The sequence below is a fragment of the Vicugna pacos genome, chromosome 16, assembly GCF_048564905.1.
Source record: "Vicugna pacos chromosome 16, VicPac4, whole genome shotgun sequence".
NCBI classification, from domain to species: Eukaryota; Metazoa; Chordata; class Mammalia; order Artiodactyla; family Camelidae; genus Vicugna; species Vicugna pacos.
In genome coordinates this window covers 60,380,837-60,400,260 of record NC_133002.1, presented here as the reverse complement: position 1 = coordinate 60,400,260, position 19,424 = coordinate 60,380,837, and the positions used below count along the sequence as shown (strand labels likewise).

The following is a 19,424-nucleotide window of genomic DNA, read 5'->3' as shown; positions in this document are numbered from 1 at the left end:
ATTGGCGCCCGCCACCAGGGGGCGGAGCCGAACAGCCTCCGAGCGCAATAAAAGGCCGGCTCGGCCCGCGCCCGCGGCGCACGCATCCATAGAAGGCAGTGGAGCAGTCGGCACCCGGGCCGCGGCGCGATCGCTCGCTCGCTCGCCCGCCGCCCCCCGCCCCCCGCCCGCTGTCGTCTCCGCGCCGCCAGCCGCGCCCCGCGCCCCGCGCCCCGCGCCCCAGAGCGAAGAAAGTTTGTGTGGCGAGTGCGGGCCGGAGCAGAGGGCGCGCCCGCGAAGCGTCGCCGAGACCCGCGCGGCCCCCGCCGGCGAGAGGGGAGCGCCCCGAGCCCAGGCGGCGGCGGCGAGCCCGAGCCCGCGCCCCCCGCCCCCCGCCCGCCATGGGCGCCGCGGCCCGTAGCCTGCGGCTCGCGCTCGGCCTCCTGCTGCTGGGGACGCTGCTCCGCCCGGCCGACGCCTGCAGCTGCTCCCCGGTGCACCCGCAACAGGCATTTTGCAATGCAGACGTAGGTAAGGACGGCGACCCCGCCCCGGCCCGCTGCTCACCTCCCCCGCGGGGCGCGCGGGACCCCCAAGGTTTCGCCGGTGCCCCGCCCGCCCGCATCTTGCAGAGGGACCCAGCGCCCGCCTCCCAAGCGTCGGTGCCTTCTAGAATCCTGCAAGTTGACGCCAAAATCGTACTTTCTTTTCCCTCTTCCTTCTCTCCCTTTCTTTCCTCGCTGCCGAGATGCTTCTCAACCTCAAAATTCCACCGAAATTCCGCTGCAGCTCCAGCCCCAGTAAAGGGAGCCAGGGAACGGATTGGGTTTTGGCAGGCAGAGGGCCCTGGGATGCCGGCGCCGGGGGCAGGGAGAGTGGGGGACACAGCGTGGGGGTGGGGAAGCCTCGGCCTTGGTGGGTGGAAGGATTGAGGACCCCAGGAAGAAACTTTCACAGGTGAGACGGCAGTTGGGCTGTTCTGGGCTTGGAACTGGGTAGGGAGGGGCTGCTCTACCTGGGCCTCTCCTTCAGCCCCGTGTAGGGTTCACCAGATTCCGCAGGGGCAGGATGGAAGCTTCCTTCCCCTGGGCAGGTTCCCCCTAGGCCCAGAGGGGCAGCAGAGCCCCAGGGCAAGCTCCTTGCTCCATGCCCTGCCCAGGAAGCATGGCACACAGGGACTGGCAGAGGGGTCCTTGAGTGGCGAGTGCTTTTTCAGGGCATCCACACAAACAGGGGATTTTGGTGACTGGAGGTTGCAGGTAGGGTTGTAAGACTGCGTAGAGTTCCCCCCAAAATATATATTAAACCCTCAGAACCCCCGAGGGAAGGAGGAGATGGTTATTTGTCCGGATCCATAGAGGGGCAGGGGACAGAAGTGGGGAGAAGGCAGCAGAAATGGGAGGAACCAGCTGGGCCCTGGAGGTTTCCATCCAGGTGTGACAGTTGCAGGCTTCTACTGCCGCAGTGACAGTGACTATGACTGACTGCCAGGTTTTCCTGGGGGTGGGTTCAGTTAAACCACTAGGACAGATGCACAGCAGGTGGGCCTCTGCAGCTTCCTCTGACTTCCCAGCAGGTTTTCTTTTCTGCCTGTAAGTCACAGCCAACCCATCACCCTGTCTCAGGCCAGGTATGCTGAGTCCCAGCTGCCCTCTCCTGTGTAAACTCAAAACCTGGGTCTCTGGGTTTCCTCCGTGGCAGCCACGCCCCTCTGATCTCCTACGCTTGGCTCCTGGCCACAACCCAGCCTGGCGGGAGGCCTTCAGGTGCTCCTACCTGTGTGCACCCCGGAGCTCAGGCCACCTGTGCTCGGGGCGTGGTGTGTGCTCGCAGGGAGGTTGCCACAAAACCCCGAATCAGGGGTGGGGTGGAGGGGGACTAAGTTCTGTTTTCCCATTTGGCTTCGGCGCTCAGCAGGATTTAAAAGGGGAAGGAGAGGTTGCTTCCCGTGGGGGAGCCAGAATGGGCCCGCCCACAGGTGTCTCCTGGAAGTCCAGGCCTGTCTGGGTCCCACGCTGAGAGACTGTGCTTGTAGGGCAGAATCAGGCCCAGAAGGAATCCGTGGCTTAGAAGGCTCCCGGGCTTGGCTCACAGCAGAAAGGGGCTGGGCCTTGGGACCCCCTGACAGCCCTTGACTGCACAGAGAACGCCCAGCCAGCCACACCCATCCTTGCCTGGCATCCGCGGGGCAGCACTGGGGCTGTTTTTGCTTTGGGTTTGGATCAAGGGCAGCAAAGGTCAGGTTCCGGGAGTGTCCGCAGGCCTCAAGGCTCCTCCTTGCTTCGTGCATTATCCTCTCTCCCCAGCTCCCTGGCACTTGTGCCCAAACCACCAAGATCATGTGGAGCCAGAACTTTTAACCCCAGCCCAGCCCAGTCCAGGGGTCCCCCCTTGCAGAGTCCAGTGCACTAGATTCCCGTGGCTGCTGTAACAAGGGACCACGCGTTGGGGGGCTTAGAACAGCAGGAATTGGTTCTCTCTCAGTTTAGGGGCCTAAAGTCCAAAATGAAGGTTCTGGCGGGGCAGATTCCTTCCGGAGGCTCTAGGAAAGAACTGCTCCAGGACCCTCTTCAGGTCTCTTCCCACAGCTTATAGACACATGGCTCCAATCTCTGTCTTCACACGCCACCTTTTCTGTGACCTCTCTCTCCTCTTATAAGGACACCAGTTCTTGGATTTAGGGTCCACCCAGTCTATGATGACCTCATCTTAACTTAATCGTATCTGCAAAGACCCTGTTTCCAAATAAGGCCACATTCCCAGCTTCTGGGTGGACATGAATTTTGGGGGGGATGCTCTGCAAGCCAGGCTGTCATGTCTTGTTCCACAGGCAGCCCCTTTGTGCTCAGCCGACCGGGGATACCTTGCTGAGACGTCCCAGGGTGCAGGCCCCGCGTGGCCGTGGGTAAACCCCACAGCGAAGGCCGCGGCCTTTCCTCGTCCGCTTCCCCTTTGGGTGTTGCAGGTTCCTGACTTCCTCAGTAGTGATTCCCTGCTCTGGCTGAGAGCAGAATTGCCTGGAGTCTGGGTCCCTTTGCAGATATAGAAAGTCTGACTCACACCTCAGCTTTTGTAGTTTTGAAGCCCCACAGGTGACTCTGTGCCGCCAGAGCAGTGGCCCAGAGGTCTGGAGAGGGTGGTGGCCTGGCGCGTGTTGGGGTCCCTAAGGACTGACCTTGAATGCAGCGTGCGGGCTCCTTTCGCTGGCGGCTGGATGAGGCTGGTTGAAGGACTCGCTGTCTGTAGGAGGCAGCTGGCTTAGGAGACAGGCGCAGTTCTGCCTGCCTGCGGGTGGATTCCTGGGAGGCATCTCCTTCGCTCTTGCAGCCAGTAGGACTGGAACTGTGGTTGACAAAAAGGGTTTATTACAAAGTTACGAGATTTAGAATGGAGGGATGGAGGAGGTGACTGGGTCTCCTCCTGGAAGACCCTGCTCCCTGGCCTTTTCCAGGAAAATGAGGACAAGAGGGAAGCACTTCACGTCTCAGCGCGGCTCGGATGTGCGGCTGGCCCATTTCCCTCTCGTCTGATGGCGCCCCTCGCCATCTCCCGCAGGGCTGCACAGCTCCAGTCGTCTGGCTGGAGACCAGCTCTGGGCTGGTACTTCAGGCAGTGCCACGGTGCGGGAGCCTGGAGTAACTTAGCCGACTGAGCGGCTTGGCAGACCCAGGCTGCTCCAGCCAGTTTCTGGAGTCGTAAATCCAGGAGCTCTCTGGCCCCAGAGAATAAAATCTCCCCTCCGTCCTAGGCGGCGGGGCCCAGAGCCGCTGTGTCCCAGAAGCACACCGGCGATGCCATCTTTCTGGGGGTGGTCCCATCTCCAGACGCTGCTTTCCACAGACCCTCTGATGGTCTCCAGCACCATTTGGGGCAGGGCCCACAGCCAAGGCCACATGCTGGTTGCCAGCGTGCATGGGCTGGCCTTGGGGACACGCTGATGGGGGCCAGATAGTGGCCACCCAGGAAAATACGCCACAAGTACTCAGAAATGGCAGCGACCTCAGCAAACACATGCTGGGGAGAAGCAAGGAGGGAGATTCCTGTGAGTTGAGTGAGGCCTTGAGTGCACGGGGGCAGGAGGCAGGGGCGGTGCCCTTGAAAGCCACTGTTGGTAACTCGTTTTGCAGAGTGTGTAATCGGTGTGTGTTTTGTACATCCTGGTCATCGTTGTCAGTCTCCCGGTTTCCACAAGCTGTTACGGAGTGGCCGGCTCCGCCCCAGGGGCTGTAAGGAAGGCGTTTTCTACCCTCAGGAAGGAGTGCCGGACACTGGTGCTGGGTAGCATGGAAGCAGGTGTAAGACTGTGGATCAGGTGGGCAGAAGCCCTGCAGACCCCCATCCTGACCGCCAGGTCGTGGTATAAAGTAAGTCAGACGCCACACGCTTCTGATAAATGACTAACAAAGAAACTGTGTCGGAAGGTGAAAGGCATTTGTGGATCTGAAGAGAAATTCTGGGTTCTGGTGGGAGGAGGGGGGGTGCCGTGGGAGGCACTCAGGTTCCTGGGCTTGGTTTTGGACTATGTCCCCAGAAGATGAATTCTCCAGGGTTGGGAGACAGGCAGAGGGAAGAGATGTGTGAGGGCCCGCAGGCTGTGCTGTGGGCATGACTGTGGCTGGGAGACACTGCTGGTTCCTCCTTGTCTGTGACCTGAGGCCGTGGTGCCAGCCTGCAACCTGGGACCTGCTCCATCTTCTGCAAACCTGGATGCTGGTTTGGGTCCTGCCTCTCTTCTCCCCCTCCTCAGCTGGGTTGCCAGGTGCATCCCACTGGTGCGGGTGTAGACAATTTGGGCAGGGGCACAGGTTGGGGCACACAGCCACCTTAGTCCTGACGCAGAGCCGTGGATCCAGTGCCCACGGGGCTGTGGGAACAGATGAACCCCTTGGGTTCCAAAACAGCTAAGAGATGTGCTTTGGGGAACCTGAGGTGGTCGGAGGATGGGAAAAAAACAGCAAGAAAAAGAAGCATGAAGGAGGTCAAGAGAAGGCAGACTGAAGATGGGGTGTAAGTGCCCCCAGCTCTTCCTGTTCTGGACGCCCTCCACCCTGCAGCCCTCACAAATGAGGGCCAAGGGCAAGTGGTCTGCTGCCTAGGGCGGTCTTTCTGGAAAGAGAAAAGCAGAGTTGGGAAATCAATGTTGGAAGCATAACGAACCCTAGATTGGAGGACGGAGCTGGGGGAACATGTACCCAGTTAGGGTAAAGGGCGTTATTTCCTCGTGCCAGTGGACAGGCTGCCGGGAAAGGTGAGAGAGAGTTCTAGGTACAGAGCAGGCTCGGGTGCAGGAGGGCCCAAGGGAGGGTAGGACCAAACTTCTGGTTTATCACGGTTGAGAGGGAGGGGGTCTGCGTTCCAGCCCAAGGGCTCGAGGCGAGGCATCAGGGATGTGCGCCTGTGGGTGACAGCGGGCATCGCCAGGGAGGTGGCTGGAAGACAGGTGTCTGAATCAGCGTCCCGTATTGGACCCTGGGGGCCCAGAGTGTGGGCACCGACATTGCTCAGGCTCTCCAGGGGATTCTGATGCCCACCAAAGCTGGCACAGAGCAGTCGTCTCCAAAGGGGGTACCCGGGACAGTCTAGGAGTGAGAAGAGAATGTCACAGATACTTAGTGTCCAGGATGGCCACTGCGCTTGTGCATAGCTGGACACGAGCAGGCAGGTTTTGAGAGTGCTTGGCTGCACTTCCGTTTCATTGCTGCAGGGTCTGGAGGCCATGCGGGCCACAGGGTGTCAGAGTCGGGGCGGGGGTATAGGAGATGCCCAAGATGCTGGGGGGAGAGGCAGCCGAGGGAGGGGAAGGGAGGAGGTCTTCCAGACCGAGTGACGTTCAGGGACGCCCCCGTGTCTCGGGGTGGGTGGAATGCAGCTGGCTCCCCCTCCCGGGGCCCCGCCCCCCAGGACTCCTGAGGCCGGGCTGGCTGGGATCCCTGGGGCCTCTGGTACCCCCATCACCGCATGGATGTGTAGCTCCAGTGGAGAAGTGACAGACCCAGGAGAGCCGCGTTTTGTAGCTGGCAAAATTGAGTCTCTCCCTGGGTCTGTGTGTCCAGTTGGCAACCTAGGTTAAGCTTCTGGAGACCCCAGCAAGGCAGACTAGGTGAGTGTTTGCTATAAAAAAATCAAATTGAGGTGTACTCTCTGTAAAGAAGGGTCTTAACCTGGAATGTATGGACCTCTGTCCAGAGATGGGGGGCACTCTTGAGCCCTGAAACTGTAGGCAAAGCTGTGTGTGTGTCTGTGTGTGTTCATGGCCGTGTTTTTCTGGGGACTGGGGCTGTGGGGCTGTGACTTCCCCTAGATTCTCAAAGGGATACGTGACCCCTAAAAGGTTTTGCCCTGTAGTGGGGAGTGGGAGACACGGCAGGAAGGGTCTTTGGAACAAAAGTGAGGGCAACCTTGAGCGCGGGCGCAGCAGCAGAGCCGGGAGCCTGGGGGTGGGGACCAGGGAGGTCTTTGCTGTCTCCCGAGAGCTGTTAGATGTGGGAGGGGGCCGGAGTGGGAAGGCAGCTGCCAGCAGGAGCGGGGTTTTGAGGGGCTCGGAGTCATCCAGGTGAGCAGAACAGGCACCTGCACTGAGGAAGGACCCGGGAGACAAAAGACAGGAGGGAGGGGGTGACTGGAGGGACTGCCCCTGGGATTTGATCTTGGTGCCAGCGGCCAGGTATCCCCTCATGTGATCGCTGTAGAGCTGCTGGGATGCAGTGACGTTGGGGACTCCAACTGTAGCTACGGCAGACAGTGGGGATGTGTGAGGGGCCTCTGCAACCCCACGACTCAGTCCGAGGGAGAGATCTGGGACCAAGTGCCCTCTGCCTCAGTTTCTCCATCTCCAAAGAGGAGATGAGGTAGGGGTTATGGGCGAGGATGACAAGAAAGGACAGAGGGGGAAGGCCTCGGACGGTGCCCACGGGAGGCATTCGGGGCCGGAGGTGGCAGGGGGGAGGAGGTGCATCCGCTCTTTCTGTCCTGGAGGCTGTGCTGGACGTGTGGTCCTCGCCCAGCCCTGAGGGCTGACCGTGGTTATCACACAGGTAGGGGAGCTCGGAGAGACACATGCTGGGCTCCGGTGCCTCCAGGGAGCTCAGAGGGAAACCCTGAGAGTTCTCAGAAGGGAAATTGACCGTGACAAATGACATAACAGCAGCTGTCGCTATGAAGCGTTCAGTGCTTGGAACTGTGTTCCACACGTTCCTGGTGTTACCACCTGTAATTCACAGTTGTCATTCACAACGCTCCCCTTTCTCAGAGGGTCAAACTGAGGCACGGGCTGATGGAGTCACTTGCTCAGGGGCCCACAACTAGCAAACAGAGTAAGAAGAGTTTTAAAATGAGAGGAGGCTTCACAGAGAGGAGGCTGAATGTGGGGATTCTGATCCCCCTTCGCTCGGAGGGGGTGGTCTCTGCAGAGCGTAAAGGATGGAGGACCACGGAGGGAAACTCCTGAGAGCTGATCTTGTTCGTGAGGTTTGCCCATCAGCTGGAGAGGAACTAAATAAATTAAGCTCTATCCTGACAGCAGAATATTAAGCAGTCATTTTAAACAGTATTATGGATTCGTGTTTAATGACCTAGAAAAATGTTCAGAGTGCATTAAATTTAAGAGCCCAGTTAGTCTGTATGCTTCAACGTTTTAAACGCTGTCCAGTATACTTTTTTAAATGCACAATGCGTAGCTGTAAAAAGACATCGAACACATACCCAGGTTAAGAAGTCACTGCTGCCCAGGACCTGTTCACCCTCCTGGCCCCAGCCCCCTCCTTTTCCTTGGAGAGGTAACCACTGTGAAAATTTGCCGGCTTTATGTAGTTTGACTGCTTCTGTATGTAACTCTGTCCCTTTTTCCCTTAACTGTGCATATGCATAACATGGAAAGAAGAGTCTGGAAGGATGTCTGTCGAAATTCAAGGCAGTGGGTGAGAGCCAGGGTGATTTGTGCTTCTTTCTGCTTATCTGCATTTTTCTAAATTCTCTGTGATCAACGTGTATTAGTTGTATAATTATTTTAAAGTTAAAAGGCGACGGGGAGATGGGGGGTGAGTGTCTTCAGGAGCGGGGGGGGGGCAGAGAGAAGGTTGCAGGTGAGAGGGTGTGAGCCCTGAGCCTGGAGGGAGGGGATCACGTCCAGGGCTGCCTAACTTTGATTAGGAAAGGATTGATTGCTTCTGGGAAAGACTTACCCTTCTTCTGCCTCAAAGAGTTTTGCTTTGTATCGGCTTTACTGAGGGATAATTCACATCCTGTCCACTTGTTTACACTGGACCATTCAGTGGTTTTCGGTGCAGTCACGGGGTTGTGCAGGCTTTGGGGTGTATGACATTCAGAGGCTCCCTGAGCTGGGCGTATCCGATGTCTCCGAGGGGAACCTCGGGGGCGCCTTTCTGACTAGTGCTGCCCCGAGGCCGTGCCCTGCAACGGGGGGAGCGTGATGCAGTCGGCCTCCTGGAACTTTGCTGGCCTTTCAGGGCTTGGCAGACTACTCACCCCTGGCCTCCGATTGCCTGTCGTGGGACGAGCCACGCCCGGTCCTAATGCAAAGTCTGCAGCTGCTTTTGAGCCACGAGGCGGCATAGCGTGGTGGTTAGCTACCACCTGGCGCTTCGCGGCAGCTTTCCCCACCTCCCAGCGTGCGCTTCCTGAGCCTGGCTCGCCTCTCACCTGGTGGCCTGCCCCTGCTTTCCAGCAGCAGTGATGCTTGCGGGGTATCATTCTCTGAGCCACGAGGCTAAAAGAGGGCAAGAACCCGGCCTTCTGTGGTAGAACGTTCCAGGGGGAGGAATCCCTGGCAACCGAGCCTGGCTTGGGATGAGACTTCATTTGGCCTCTTCTGATCTTGGGTGGGCTTCCCGGGAGCCCCCCAGAGGGCAGATAGTCCTCAGTTGTGAGTCTCTTAGGTAAAAGCATCGATTGTCTAGGGCTTCTCAGGGCAAAAGGACTTCCTCTCTTCCCACGAGGCAGGCGGTAGTTCAGGCAGGTGTCCTGCCCTGTCTGGGTGGGGAGCAGTCGGTGACTCACCGAGGTCGCGCAGCTGAGGACTGGCGCCAGGGGTCTAAGGAGCCAGGTCCTGGCTCAGGTCTCTGGAAACAGGTCGGACGTCACAGCTTTGGACTTTCCATTGCTCTGTTCCGTGTGGCTCGGAGCCTGGCTGTGCTTGGAAGGGCCGATTCTGGTAGGGATGTTTTGTCTTAACCTGAGCAGTGCAGAAGCCTAGAAGGGCCTTTTGGCAGAGCCGATCAAAGACTTTAAAAATAACGTCTCCCCTTTGGTCAGGCAGCTCTATGTGCAGGAATTTTTCTGAGGGAAACGAGGCCGCGGGCTCGTGTTACAGGGACCTTCACCTCGTCCTGTTTGTCTCAGGGAAGTGTCAGAAACTCGCTGACATCGCAGCAGGGCACTGGCCACATCACAGCCTCAGAGGCTGTGCGGGGCCCCAGGGGACAGTTTCTTACTGAATGTAAAAGGTTCAGAGAAAGGAGGGGAAATGAGACGTTCTCTTGCAAGTGTCTGTTTTCTGATTTCTCTCTGTTGAACTTGAATGATACGTGCTGTTTTTAGAGTCAGGGTGTGCTGAAGCATGGGGCTGATTGCAGTCAGCGGTGGGAGGGACCCGGACTTTGAAAGCTGGGCTGGTCCTGGCTCAGTGGTGGAGGAGGCCCCGTTGAGCAGACAGGTTAATCCAGAGCATGGAGCTGCGTTCTAGGAAACCCTGAGGTTTTGTCGGGAGAGCCTGGGCTTGGGAGAAGTGGCTTCGATCCAGAAGCAGCCTGGAGAGGATGGTGGTGGTGGCTGTGCTGGGACATTCCAGAATGCCATCAGAGGCCCCAGCAGCTGAGTTTTCGGCCACCATGTCCTCTGTGCCCCCGTTCCCACCCCGCCCCCACTCCAAGCTTGTCCCTCTCTGTGGGTGGGTGTACATGGTCTCACTGAGAAGAGGCTAAGGGACTGGGGGACGGGGTGCTCTGGGGAAGGAGAAGTAGACATAAGACTTTGTATCCATAGGGGTAAGAAGAGAGGCCCTAAAAAGCGGGGTGAACTGTGGCCGAGAAGTTCCAGAGGGGAGAGCTCCTCCTGCCCCACGCTGGGTCAGGGACCAGGTGACCTCTCTCTGCGGGGCCCTTCCTCCCACACAGGCTTTTGTCCCTGGATCAGCATTGCCCCCTAGAGCTCCAGCTTCCTGCCTCTGACATTCTCCTCTCAGGAAACCAACCCCCGAGATCGGTTGCTTTGGTATCTTGGGGCCAACATCACATTCCCCAGACTGAATTTCTTAACTGTCAAATTTGTGCAGATCGCCCTCAGCCCCAGACATGAGGTCAGGCATGTCCCATTTCTTATTTGGGGCGGGGACCCCAGGCCAGCCGTCCTCCCCACCCCCCTGCCTCAAGATGGCTCAGCTCAGCAGCGGCGTCCTAGAGGGGCTGTGTCCCCAACCCAGTGGGGACAGGTGCTCTCCCTGCAGGAGGAGGGGTGGCCAGCGTCGTTGGAAGCCCTGACCTTGAGGTGTGACAGCTCAGAAGAGCGAGGAATGCTGTCACCGTGCTGCCAGGCTGGGGAAGGAAGGATTTTCTGCCTGCCAGACCGTCTGTAAACACCAAGAGCATGCACCTGCCAGGCATCTTCACAGCGCCCCCAAGTCAGCTGTCCCTTTGCTTGTCAGCCCAGACTTTGCGTCAGATCTCTGTGATGGGTGGACCCACAACCAGTGTCCTGATGGGTGCTTGCCCTCTGGCTGGCTTGTCACTGTCCCTGACTTCAGCGCTGGTGCTCTGATGTCACAGCACCGCAGGTCTGAGGTTCCCGTGGCAGCGGCTGCCAGAGTTCACCAGCTGGGGCAGGTGCTGGGCACTGGCGGAGGTGGGGAGCTGTGATTCCAGCCAAGCTTGGTCAGTGGGCCCCGAGACCCCATGCAGGCCCCTCTGGGTGGAGGTTCCTGTGTCCGCCCCCTGGTCCCCTGTGGGAGTGGAGTTCTTTCTGTGTCCAGCTGTTTGGTGAGGCTCTTAAGGGGCCCTGGGGAAATGGACCAGTTAGGGTGCCCAGGCCTTGTGTCCAGAAGGCCAGTTTGAAAGTCCCTGCACCATGGGGCTCTGCGGATATGGTTTGATCTGGAAGGATGGGCGGTGGACACTGGTGGGATGGGCTTGGGGGGGCGTGGTTGTTTGAGGGGTGTGGGGAGAGGCCACTGCACAGCCGGAACAGCTGTTGTTACTGGGGGCCGCTGACCTAGGTGGGGCAGCTGCAGCCGTAAGGTTTGCGGGACAGTGATTGGCGCTGTCAGGAGACATCTAATAAGGCACCAGTTGGGTCAGTCGTAAGCAGCCCCCCAGCTAACCTGGTGTCGCCCACAAATTCAGAAGGGTCGGTGCCTCAAGTCTGTCTTGATGAAGCTGGCTGGGGAGGTAACAGACACCATGACCTGAGCTTGTTCTCCGAGAAGCTGGCTGCCTTGCCTCTAGAACCTTCCCGGCCCTGAGTGTGCACCAGGAAGATGGTTGAATGTGCAGATTCACAGCCCCCACCCCGGGATTCAGGTGGACAAACCTGCAGTGGGGTCTGGCCAGGACTTAGTCTACCAGGACCCGCTCCCTGCCAGGTGATTCTGACAGCTCGTCCAGCACCCAGGCAGCCTCAGGAGCCAGCACTCTGGAACTTAGCTGAGTCAGGATCGGGAAGTGAGCAAAAACAGAGGCTCTGGGCAGCCCCTTGGGTGTCATAAAGCTATTTTTAGAGTCCAGAACTCAGGAAAATGGAGTTTAAATGTTTCTGATGTTTGTTTTTTCCGGCCTTGGCTTGGATTCCTCCAGTGATGGGTGTCTCACTACCTAACAAGTCAGCCCATTGATTTCAAGACAACCCTGTAGAAAGTGCTGTTTTCCACCCAGCCAGTTTCTGCCTCCCTGTAACATGTTCTCGGTGGTCTAGTCCAGGCATCTGGAGACACACACAGTAAGTAACCATCCTCTTCCCCAGACGGTTCACCAAGCATTTGGGTGTTTCTAACGGTGATGAGTGCTAGCATCTATGCAGCAGGGTGCTGCTGTTACTGTCCCCCTTTTACAGGTGAGCAAACTGAGGCACCTGGAGGTGAGCTTGCCCTGGGTCACAAAGTCAGGACTCTGAACCACCAGAGCACAACGTTCTGGACTTTCCATCACTTGCAAGCCCCACTCCAAGCATTCCTGGTTCCTTAAGGCTTTTCTTCTTATGACCTGTTTTTGATCATTTTTGCATTCTGCTCCTAAACTCTGAAGCTGCAGTCCCTTCTCCCAGGCCACCGCCTGCCTCTCCGAATCCCATCTGGGAAGATGCATCTCTCTTATTCAGATTTTCTCCTTAGTGAGTAAAGGTGGAGTTTTCCTTTGCTGTAGGTTTCCTAGTAGGTGAGTTCCCAAGCATTTCAATAGTTCTATTTTGATTTGGGAAACTTCCCCCGACAACCTTGTCTAGTTAGACGTTGCTGGATGTGCACACCTCTTCTCAAGTTAGGTAGGCACTCATCTGACAGTCAGCTCTTCCTGCGTGAGGCGACCTTTTGTGTCGATGTCTCCGCGATGCTCAGAGCCAGAGGTGGTCCTGAGCGCTGTCTGGGCCATCCCGGGTGAGGTCTAACCGGCTTTGCGTCTTGGGAGCTGCACTCTCCCACTTGGCGCTTGCAGGGTTGGATCTGGGGACCCACGCATGGATCGTAGGTGTGTTCCCAGCACGCTTTGCCTTGTTAGGTTTGGCCAGGCGTTCAGGCCGTGGACTAGCCGAGCCGTGGCTTGCGTTCCAGCTGGTTTCCATCTCCCCGAGGGTGGGTGTGTGCTGGGGGTGTCACATCCAGAGCTGACGCCCGGGATTCAGGCGCTCAGGTACTTGACTCCTGGAAAGGCCGTCAGGGCCCCAGACTAGATTTACTCTTTAGACGCGATTTTGAGAAGCTTCTTTGTGTGACTGCCAGTCCACAGCAGTTTAGAAGCCATACAAGAAAAGGAGGGGACGATGCCATCAGGCACACAGAAAGGTACAACCAGGGAGGAGGATGTAGGAGGCTCTAAAAATTCAACCTAAAAAGCTCAAATTGTGTTCTGAGGTCATTTAGAGGAGCTCTGTCGTATACGTATGTATGACGTGTGTGCGAATATATATAGTATATTCATATATATGTATGACAGTTTGGAGGGTCCTGTATATCTTAAAAGCCCTTGAAGGCTTCTCTGTATAATAGTTTTAAAGATAAGCCAGAGTTCTCCTAAAAAGTTCAAGTTATGTCTGTTCTCTGTGCTCTCTCAGAAGACGGAGAGATGTTTACCTTTACGTGTGAAGGAGTGCACTGTAATTATAAGGGAGTGTCCTCTCTGGCCATGCCAGCTGATTGGGAGCCCTTTTGTATCTATTTTCAAATGTTTCAAAGAAAACATGCTCAGCTGTGTCACCGGGTGCGGGGTCCGCGGGCCTTGTTGCTGCAGAAATCGGGACCACCTCGGGAGGGAGGAGGAACTGGACCTGGGCTGGGGAGCTGAGGGTGGGATGGGGGGTCTATTTGAGGAAGAAGAATGGACATGAGCTCAGTGATGGTACTGGACCTGGGTGGGGGGCCTTCGGGGTGGCAGAGCCTGGCCAGCCATGTCCAGCTGGGAAGGGGGGCCAGATCATGAGCTGCTGGGATGTTCCCAAGCCTGCAGGCCAGGGACTGCCGGCAGACTTTGGTGAGATGGTTATCTGAGCGCGTTCCTGGGCCCCTCCCCACTGAGGCTGGGAAGGGATCGGTCAGGGGCAGGACCCCAGAATCTGCATTTTAACCAGCTGCTCCAGTGACTGGGATGCAGGTGGCCTGGGACTGTGTCTGCAGACTGGCTGGCGTGGACAGCAGGGACCATTGTAGATGCGGAAGTGACCCCCTGGCTGAATTAGACGGGTGGCCGTGGCCGCAGTGCCAGGGGGGAGGGGCCATAAGGAGCCTGAGGAGGAGGCTCAGGTGAGACCCTCCGACTGGACCCCAGGCCCGCCTGCCGTCGGAGAGCGGGTGCCGCACAGCCTCCATTGTGGTGTGATCGCCGTTCCTCCTCCCGGGCGTGGGTGCCCCAGTGTCTCCTTAGGGGATCAGAAGCTGCTGAGGGCCTGGTGCCCCACTGCTGCCGGTGAAGAGGGTCCCTCCCTGGCGGCCCTGGAGGGGGTCTGCCTCGGCTGAGAGGTTGTCTGAGCTGCTGCCCAGGTGACCACCACGGGCTGGCTCCTCGCGCCGGGGACGCGGACGGAGAGAGGAAAAAGGGCCCAGTGTCCGCTGGGGGCTGCGGGCGGCCAGCCGAGTGTCCACCTCGCCCTCCTGTCTGCCACTCTGAGTGGGGCTTCTGTCTGGACGGGGTTGCGGCTTCCCGAGTGGCTCAGGGCACAGGCCAGCCTGACCTGCAATGGGGGAGCAGGATCAGAGGACCAGAGGGAGAACCCAGGACGCTCAGAACACTCTGGTCTCAAGTCAGCGCACGGGGAAGGGCTTGGCGGTGAGGGCGTGGGGGAGCTGGGGGCTGGAGGAAGGGTGCATCTGTCGGTTGGTTCAGGGTCCTCATTCCCCAACCGGGGAGCTGACTGTAATTCCTGGGCTTTATCCTCAAGGTCACGATCCAGGTGTTTTTAAGTTTTCATCATTTGCATGTCCCCTCTGGGTGTATCGTGGTGACCGAGTGGGCGGGGCCTCCCGGAGCGCGAGAGGCTCCTCCAGGTCTTGCTCATTGTCACCAGTTAACACGGGGCGAGAGCCAGTGACTCCAGGCACAGAAATAGACTTTGGCTCTCAAGGTGCAATTGTCCCTGTTCTCTCCAGCTGTTTTGCAAGGCAGACAAAGGGGCAGTCACAGCTTTCTCCCTCTCCCTTGCTGGGACTCCCCTGTGGCCATTTCCAGGGATGAGAAAAGCTCAGTCTTGGGCATTTGGGTCCCAGATTCAAACCCAGCTCCTCCCTGTGGTCTGGGACAGTCACTGTTTCTGCACGTCTGTGTCATGGTGTGGGGGCACACTCCCATGTCTCCTGGTTGCACACTGAGGGGTCCAGTTGCTGGGTCATGTGATGAATCTGCGTTCACCTTTTCCTAAAACTACCAAACTGTTTTCCGCACCATCTCTGCGTTCTCACCAGCAGCACGGGAGGGTTCCGACATGTCCCCACGTCCCCACCAGTGCTTGTCACTGCCTGTCTTCTTAATTGTCGCCATCCTAATGGGTGTGAAGCAGTGTCTCATTGTCACTTCATTTTGCATTTCCCTGATAACTGTTGGTGTTGAACATCCTTTTTTGGGCGTTATTAGCCATACATAAATCTCCTTTGGTGACATCGGCTTCAGTCTTCTGCCCGTTTTTAAACTGGATTATTTGTCCTCTTCTTACCGAGTTGTAAGAGTTGTTTATGCAAACTGGTCTCAAGTCCTTGGTGGGGTGTGTGGTTTCCAGACATCTCCTCCCGGGCCACGTCTTGTGTTTTCACCCAGGAATGATGTCTTTTGAAGTGCAAAGGTTTTTAATATTGATGATGTCAAATTGATCGATTTCTTATCTTGCTTATGCTTTTGGTGGTGTATCTCAGAGGTTTCGGCCCAACCCAAAGTCATGTTTCCTTCTAAGCATATTCTATAGTTTAAACCTTATGTTAGGGTCTGTGATCCATTTTGAGTTAATCTTTGTACCTGGTGTGTAATTCTGTATATGGTGAGATGAGGGTCTGACTTCATCTTTTTTTGCATATGGATATCCAGTTCTCGCAGCAACCTTTGTTGAAAACAACAGAGGAACTATTCTTTCTCCCAACTTTCTTGAGTTGCTGTGGCCCTTTCGTTGAAAATCTCAATCACTGTGTTTAATACCCCAACTTTCTCTTTCTCTGTCCTCTTGCTCGTCATGGTGATTGGCAGATGGGTACATATAATATTAACCACTCTTCCAGCTGTGTGACTGCGTGATCAGATTCACCCAAAGCCAGCAGCAGTGTGCCCAGCTGAGGTCAGTCAAAGACGCTGTGGTCGACCCGAGGGGCAGCTGCCACTCGCCTGCCGTGTGATCTGGTTCAAGTTTCTTGGTGGTTCTCTGCCTCAGTTTCCCCACCTGTGAACCAGGGGTGCTGACAGCTCCTTCCCTCAAGGGTTACTGTTAAAGAAAAGAAAAGGATGAGCGGAGCAGTTAACGTCAGCTGTCCCGTCGATGCAGTGGTGCTTTCTGACGACCACCGTCACTTTGGGTTAGAAGGGCTCAGCCTGGCTTCATGCAGACGGAAATGAAAGGCAGGAAGGGGTGCCCACATAGGGGAGGGGCCTCCGCGCAGGTGGTGGTGTCCAGGAAGCCGCTCCTTTAGCCCAAATCCGGCCGCTTCTGCCGTCAGCTGCAAGTGGCAGTGGACTCCATGCCCTTTGGGTGGAAATGCAGCCCCTTCTCTAGGTCAGCCTGGTGGGCATGTGTTCCTGTCCGACGCCAAAGAGTCATGAAAAAAAAAACACCAGCAGCTTAACCTCCTCTCTGTTGGGTTTGTGTGGGGTCCTGGTACAGACACACACACTTCTCCCGCGCGCACGTGCGCACACACCTCTCCGCCCCTTTCCCGGCAGGCTCCCTCCACTTCTGCTTTCATCTGTACGTGGCTCCCCGCCCAGAGGGCCAGGCATTTTCATGCCCCACCTGAACCTTAACTTGTCTGCTAAGGTGGGGCCTGACCCTCGGCACTGGTGACATTTGGGGCCAGATCGCTGTTTGTCCTGGGGCTGTCCTGTGCATCACGGGATGTTCTGCAGCCTCCCTGGCCTCTGCCCGCTAGGTGCCAGTAGCACCCCCTCCCTCAGGTGTGACAGCCAAAACTGTCTCCAGACATGGCCCCCTGGAAGCAAAATCACACCCTCTTGAGAACAGCTGCCCCACAGGGTCTCGGTCAAGGTGCATGAGACAGAAATTGGGAACCGGAGGGTAGTCCCTCCGGGCGGGTGTTGGGAGAGTGTCTGTCCCGCACTCAGAGCCCATGTGCCTTGTCTCCAGGACCTCGCTCCCCTCGGAACGCTCTGGGCAGCACTGTGTCTTCCTGCCCTGGTGGGTTTGAGTGGAGCGGCCGTGGCACCCACGGCCACTTGGCCCCAGCGCCCTTGAACCTCCCCTCGTGGCTCACACCACCTCCCCTCTGAAGCTGTCCCCGACATGAAAAGAAACACAGAGAGAGCCGCTCGGTGGAGCCCCAGCCCCGACGATGAAGCCTCGCTTTCGAGGCAAAAACACAAGTTGCTGCAAGTCCGAGAGACGGGAGACGTGCCTCTGCAGAGAAGACAGGACCTCCAGCAGCGGGAGAGCCAGCTGCTCCAGCGCTTGGCCCAGGTGTTGGGGGCACAGTCGCTGGGGGCCCCAGACCAGCAAGTCCGAGGCCTGGAAAGGCTGTGGTTGGCACATCTGCTGGGTGTGGGGGGCGGACGGGCCGAGGACCGTGCACTTGACTTGGAGGGGCTGGCCCAGCGGGGAGCAGCCAGGCCGCCCAGGGCTGGGGGTAAGCCCCGAGCGGCCGTGCGGGCCGAGAAGAGTCACAGGGAAGAGCTGGTCAGACGGCAGCCCTGGCATTCCGCGTCCCTGAGGGGAGCAGTGGACCAGGAGAGGCAGGGAGCCTCCAGAGCCCCTGGCCTGTCTGCTCCTCCCCCGAGCCCCCCAGAGAGGAGAAAAGGGAAGCGAGGGCCTTCAGTGAAGACTGGCGGGGGCCGCCGTCCCGTGGACCCTGAGCTGAGCAGAGGGTCAGACGTGGGGAAGCTCTTGGCTCTTGCAAGGGAGATCACGTGCCTGGAGAAGTGGGGCAGAGAAGCAGCCCGGGACGGCAGGAGGCTGCCGGGGAAGGGGTCAGCTCACCCCGCCCAAGGCCCGAGAGCCACCCGTCTGCACCAGAGTCCCGAGGGCCCAGCCAGCAGCCCGGAGCAGCTGTGGCCGGCTGGCTGGGCCCACAGAAGTGAGACCTCCCCACTGGCGTGCCCGCGCAGGTTCAGCAACAAGAGCAGGTGGCAGAGAGAGCTGGAGTTTGCCTTTGAGGAGTTGTTTAATACAAACAGAAAGCTGAAAAAACACCTGGATTTGTACCTGGACCTCAAGCCCAGGACAGAGCAGAGCCCCAGTGAAGAACAGGGCTTCTTGGGGATGCAGTCACGGAGCAGGGAGAGCCAGAGAGAGAAGAAAGCCAGAGACCCAGAGGCAGACATTGTGCTGGCTGGGGAGCCCATGAGTCCAGCGGGCGTGGACATCCACCTGACACCATCCAAAACCAGCTTGAAAATGTCACTAAGCACACTGGAGAACCCCAAATCCCATAGGATGGCCAAGTGCGTGGTGCAGAATGACAGTGCACAGTCTCCCGAGGCAGGAATGTTGATGGGCAGAAAGAACCTGTTCTCGTGCAGCCCGGAATCCGGACAGGAGCCGCGCAGACCCTGTGAGCTTCACCCACGAGGACAGGTGGACAGAGCGGGCCTGATAGTGGCGAGGCAGAAGCAGAAAATGCAGATGGAGCGTCAGAGACCAAAGCAGCTGGAGCTGCTCAAGCCATTCGAGCACCCGAAGGAGAGCTTGGGGGCCGATCTCCAGACGGAGCCAGAAGGTGGGAGGAGGGAACCGAGACAAGCCGACCTGGCCCGTCTGAGGCCCGACTCCCGTCCCGACCCGGGGAAGGAAGGAGCGTATGACTGCAGCCCCGCGTCCCCCTCGGCTGGCTTCGTCGACGATGACGGGCACAGTCAGATGATCGTGACCTCCAACAGCACATTCTGGAGCAAAACAAGTTGCACAAGCAGTTTCTTGAAGAAGCCAGGAAACGCTTGCAAGAGTTTCAGAGACTATGTTAAAAACGAGAGTCCCGCCTGCAGTAAATACACCGCTCATAACGGGGCGTTCTGCCGGGCCTGGTACCCCTGTCTGTGCTTGTACTCGCGTTGTCTGCTCAGAAACCCATAGCCTCTTTAAAAAACGGGCCATCAGTCGTCCTCCCGTCCTTTGGAGCGAGTTCCCCTGCAGGGATTGTGCCGAGTCCCAGTCCTGCCTTTTAAAAACTAAGTCCTGTTCAGGACGGCTCCTTAGCACAAAAACAGGAACCGTGTGGGGCGCGGTGCCCGGGTCTGGCCAGCGCAGCCGAGGCGTGGCCCAGAGCGGAGGCTGTTTTCATGTGCCGCGGGCACAGATGGAAACTCCAGGTAAAGTGAAGGGCTTCAGATGTTTCAGCCAAATAAACGCTGGACTTTCGGGGGCATCCAAGGTCAGACAGGCACACTTTCAAAAGACACATCATTCATTGCTGAGACGTTAGCAGAGAGATTTAACTAAAATCTCTTAGTCTTTCAAGCCAACCTCATCTAATAGAACATCACTTGGCAACATTCGTGTAATTTTAATATTAGAAAGTGGGAGGGAGGGAGAAAGAAAGGAAGTGGAGGCTGGGAGGAACAAGAAACGGGAAGTGTTCCCGGTGATCCAGCCCT

The 19,424-nt window shown here is 57.6% G+C and overlaps 1 protein-coding gene across 5 annotated transcripts in view; it reads left to right on the top strand.

Annotated features, from left to right (window-relative positions):
* The first annotated feature begins 81 nt into the window (after positions 1 to 81).
* The window catches only part of LOC102544723 (metalloproteinase inhibitor 2), a 42,080-nt gene continuing 22,737 nt past the window's right edge, over positions 82 to 19,424 (top strand). The window contains exons 1-4 of one of the 5 annotated variants that reach the window (XM_072939730.1): positions 10,842 to 10,862; positions 11,331 to 11,648; positions 11,781 to 11,922; positions 16,966 to 19,299. In XM_072939730.1, the coding sequence (XP_072795831.1) occupies positions 17,122 to 18,903 (1,782 nt within the window). In that variant the 5' untranslated portion in view covers positions 10,842 to 10,862; positions 11,331 to 11,648; positions 11,781 to 11,922; positions 16,966 to 17,121 and the 3' untranslated portion in view covers positions 18,904 to 19,299. The other 4 variants (XM_072939731.1, XM_072939729.1, XM_006199433.3 and 1 more) reach the window with 4 other exon arrangements.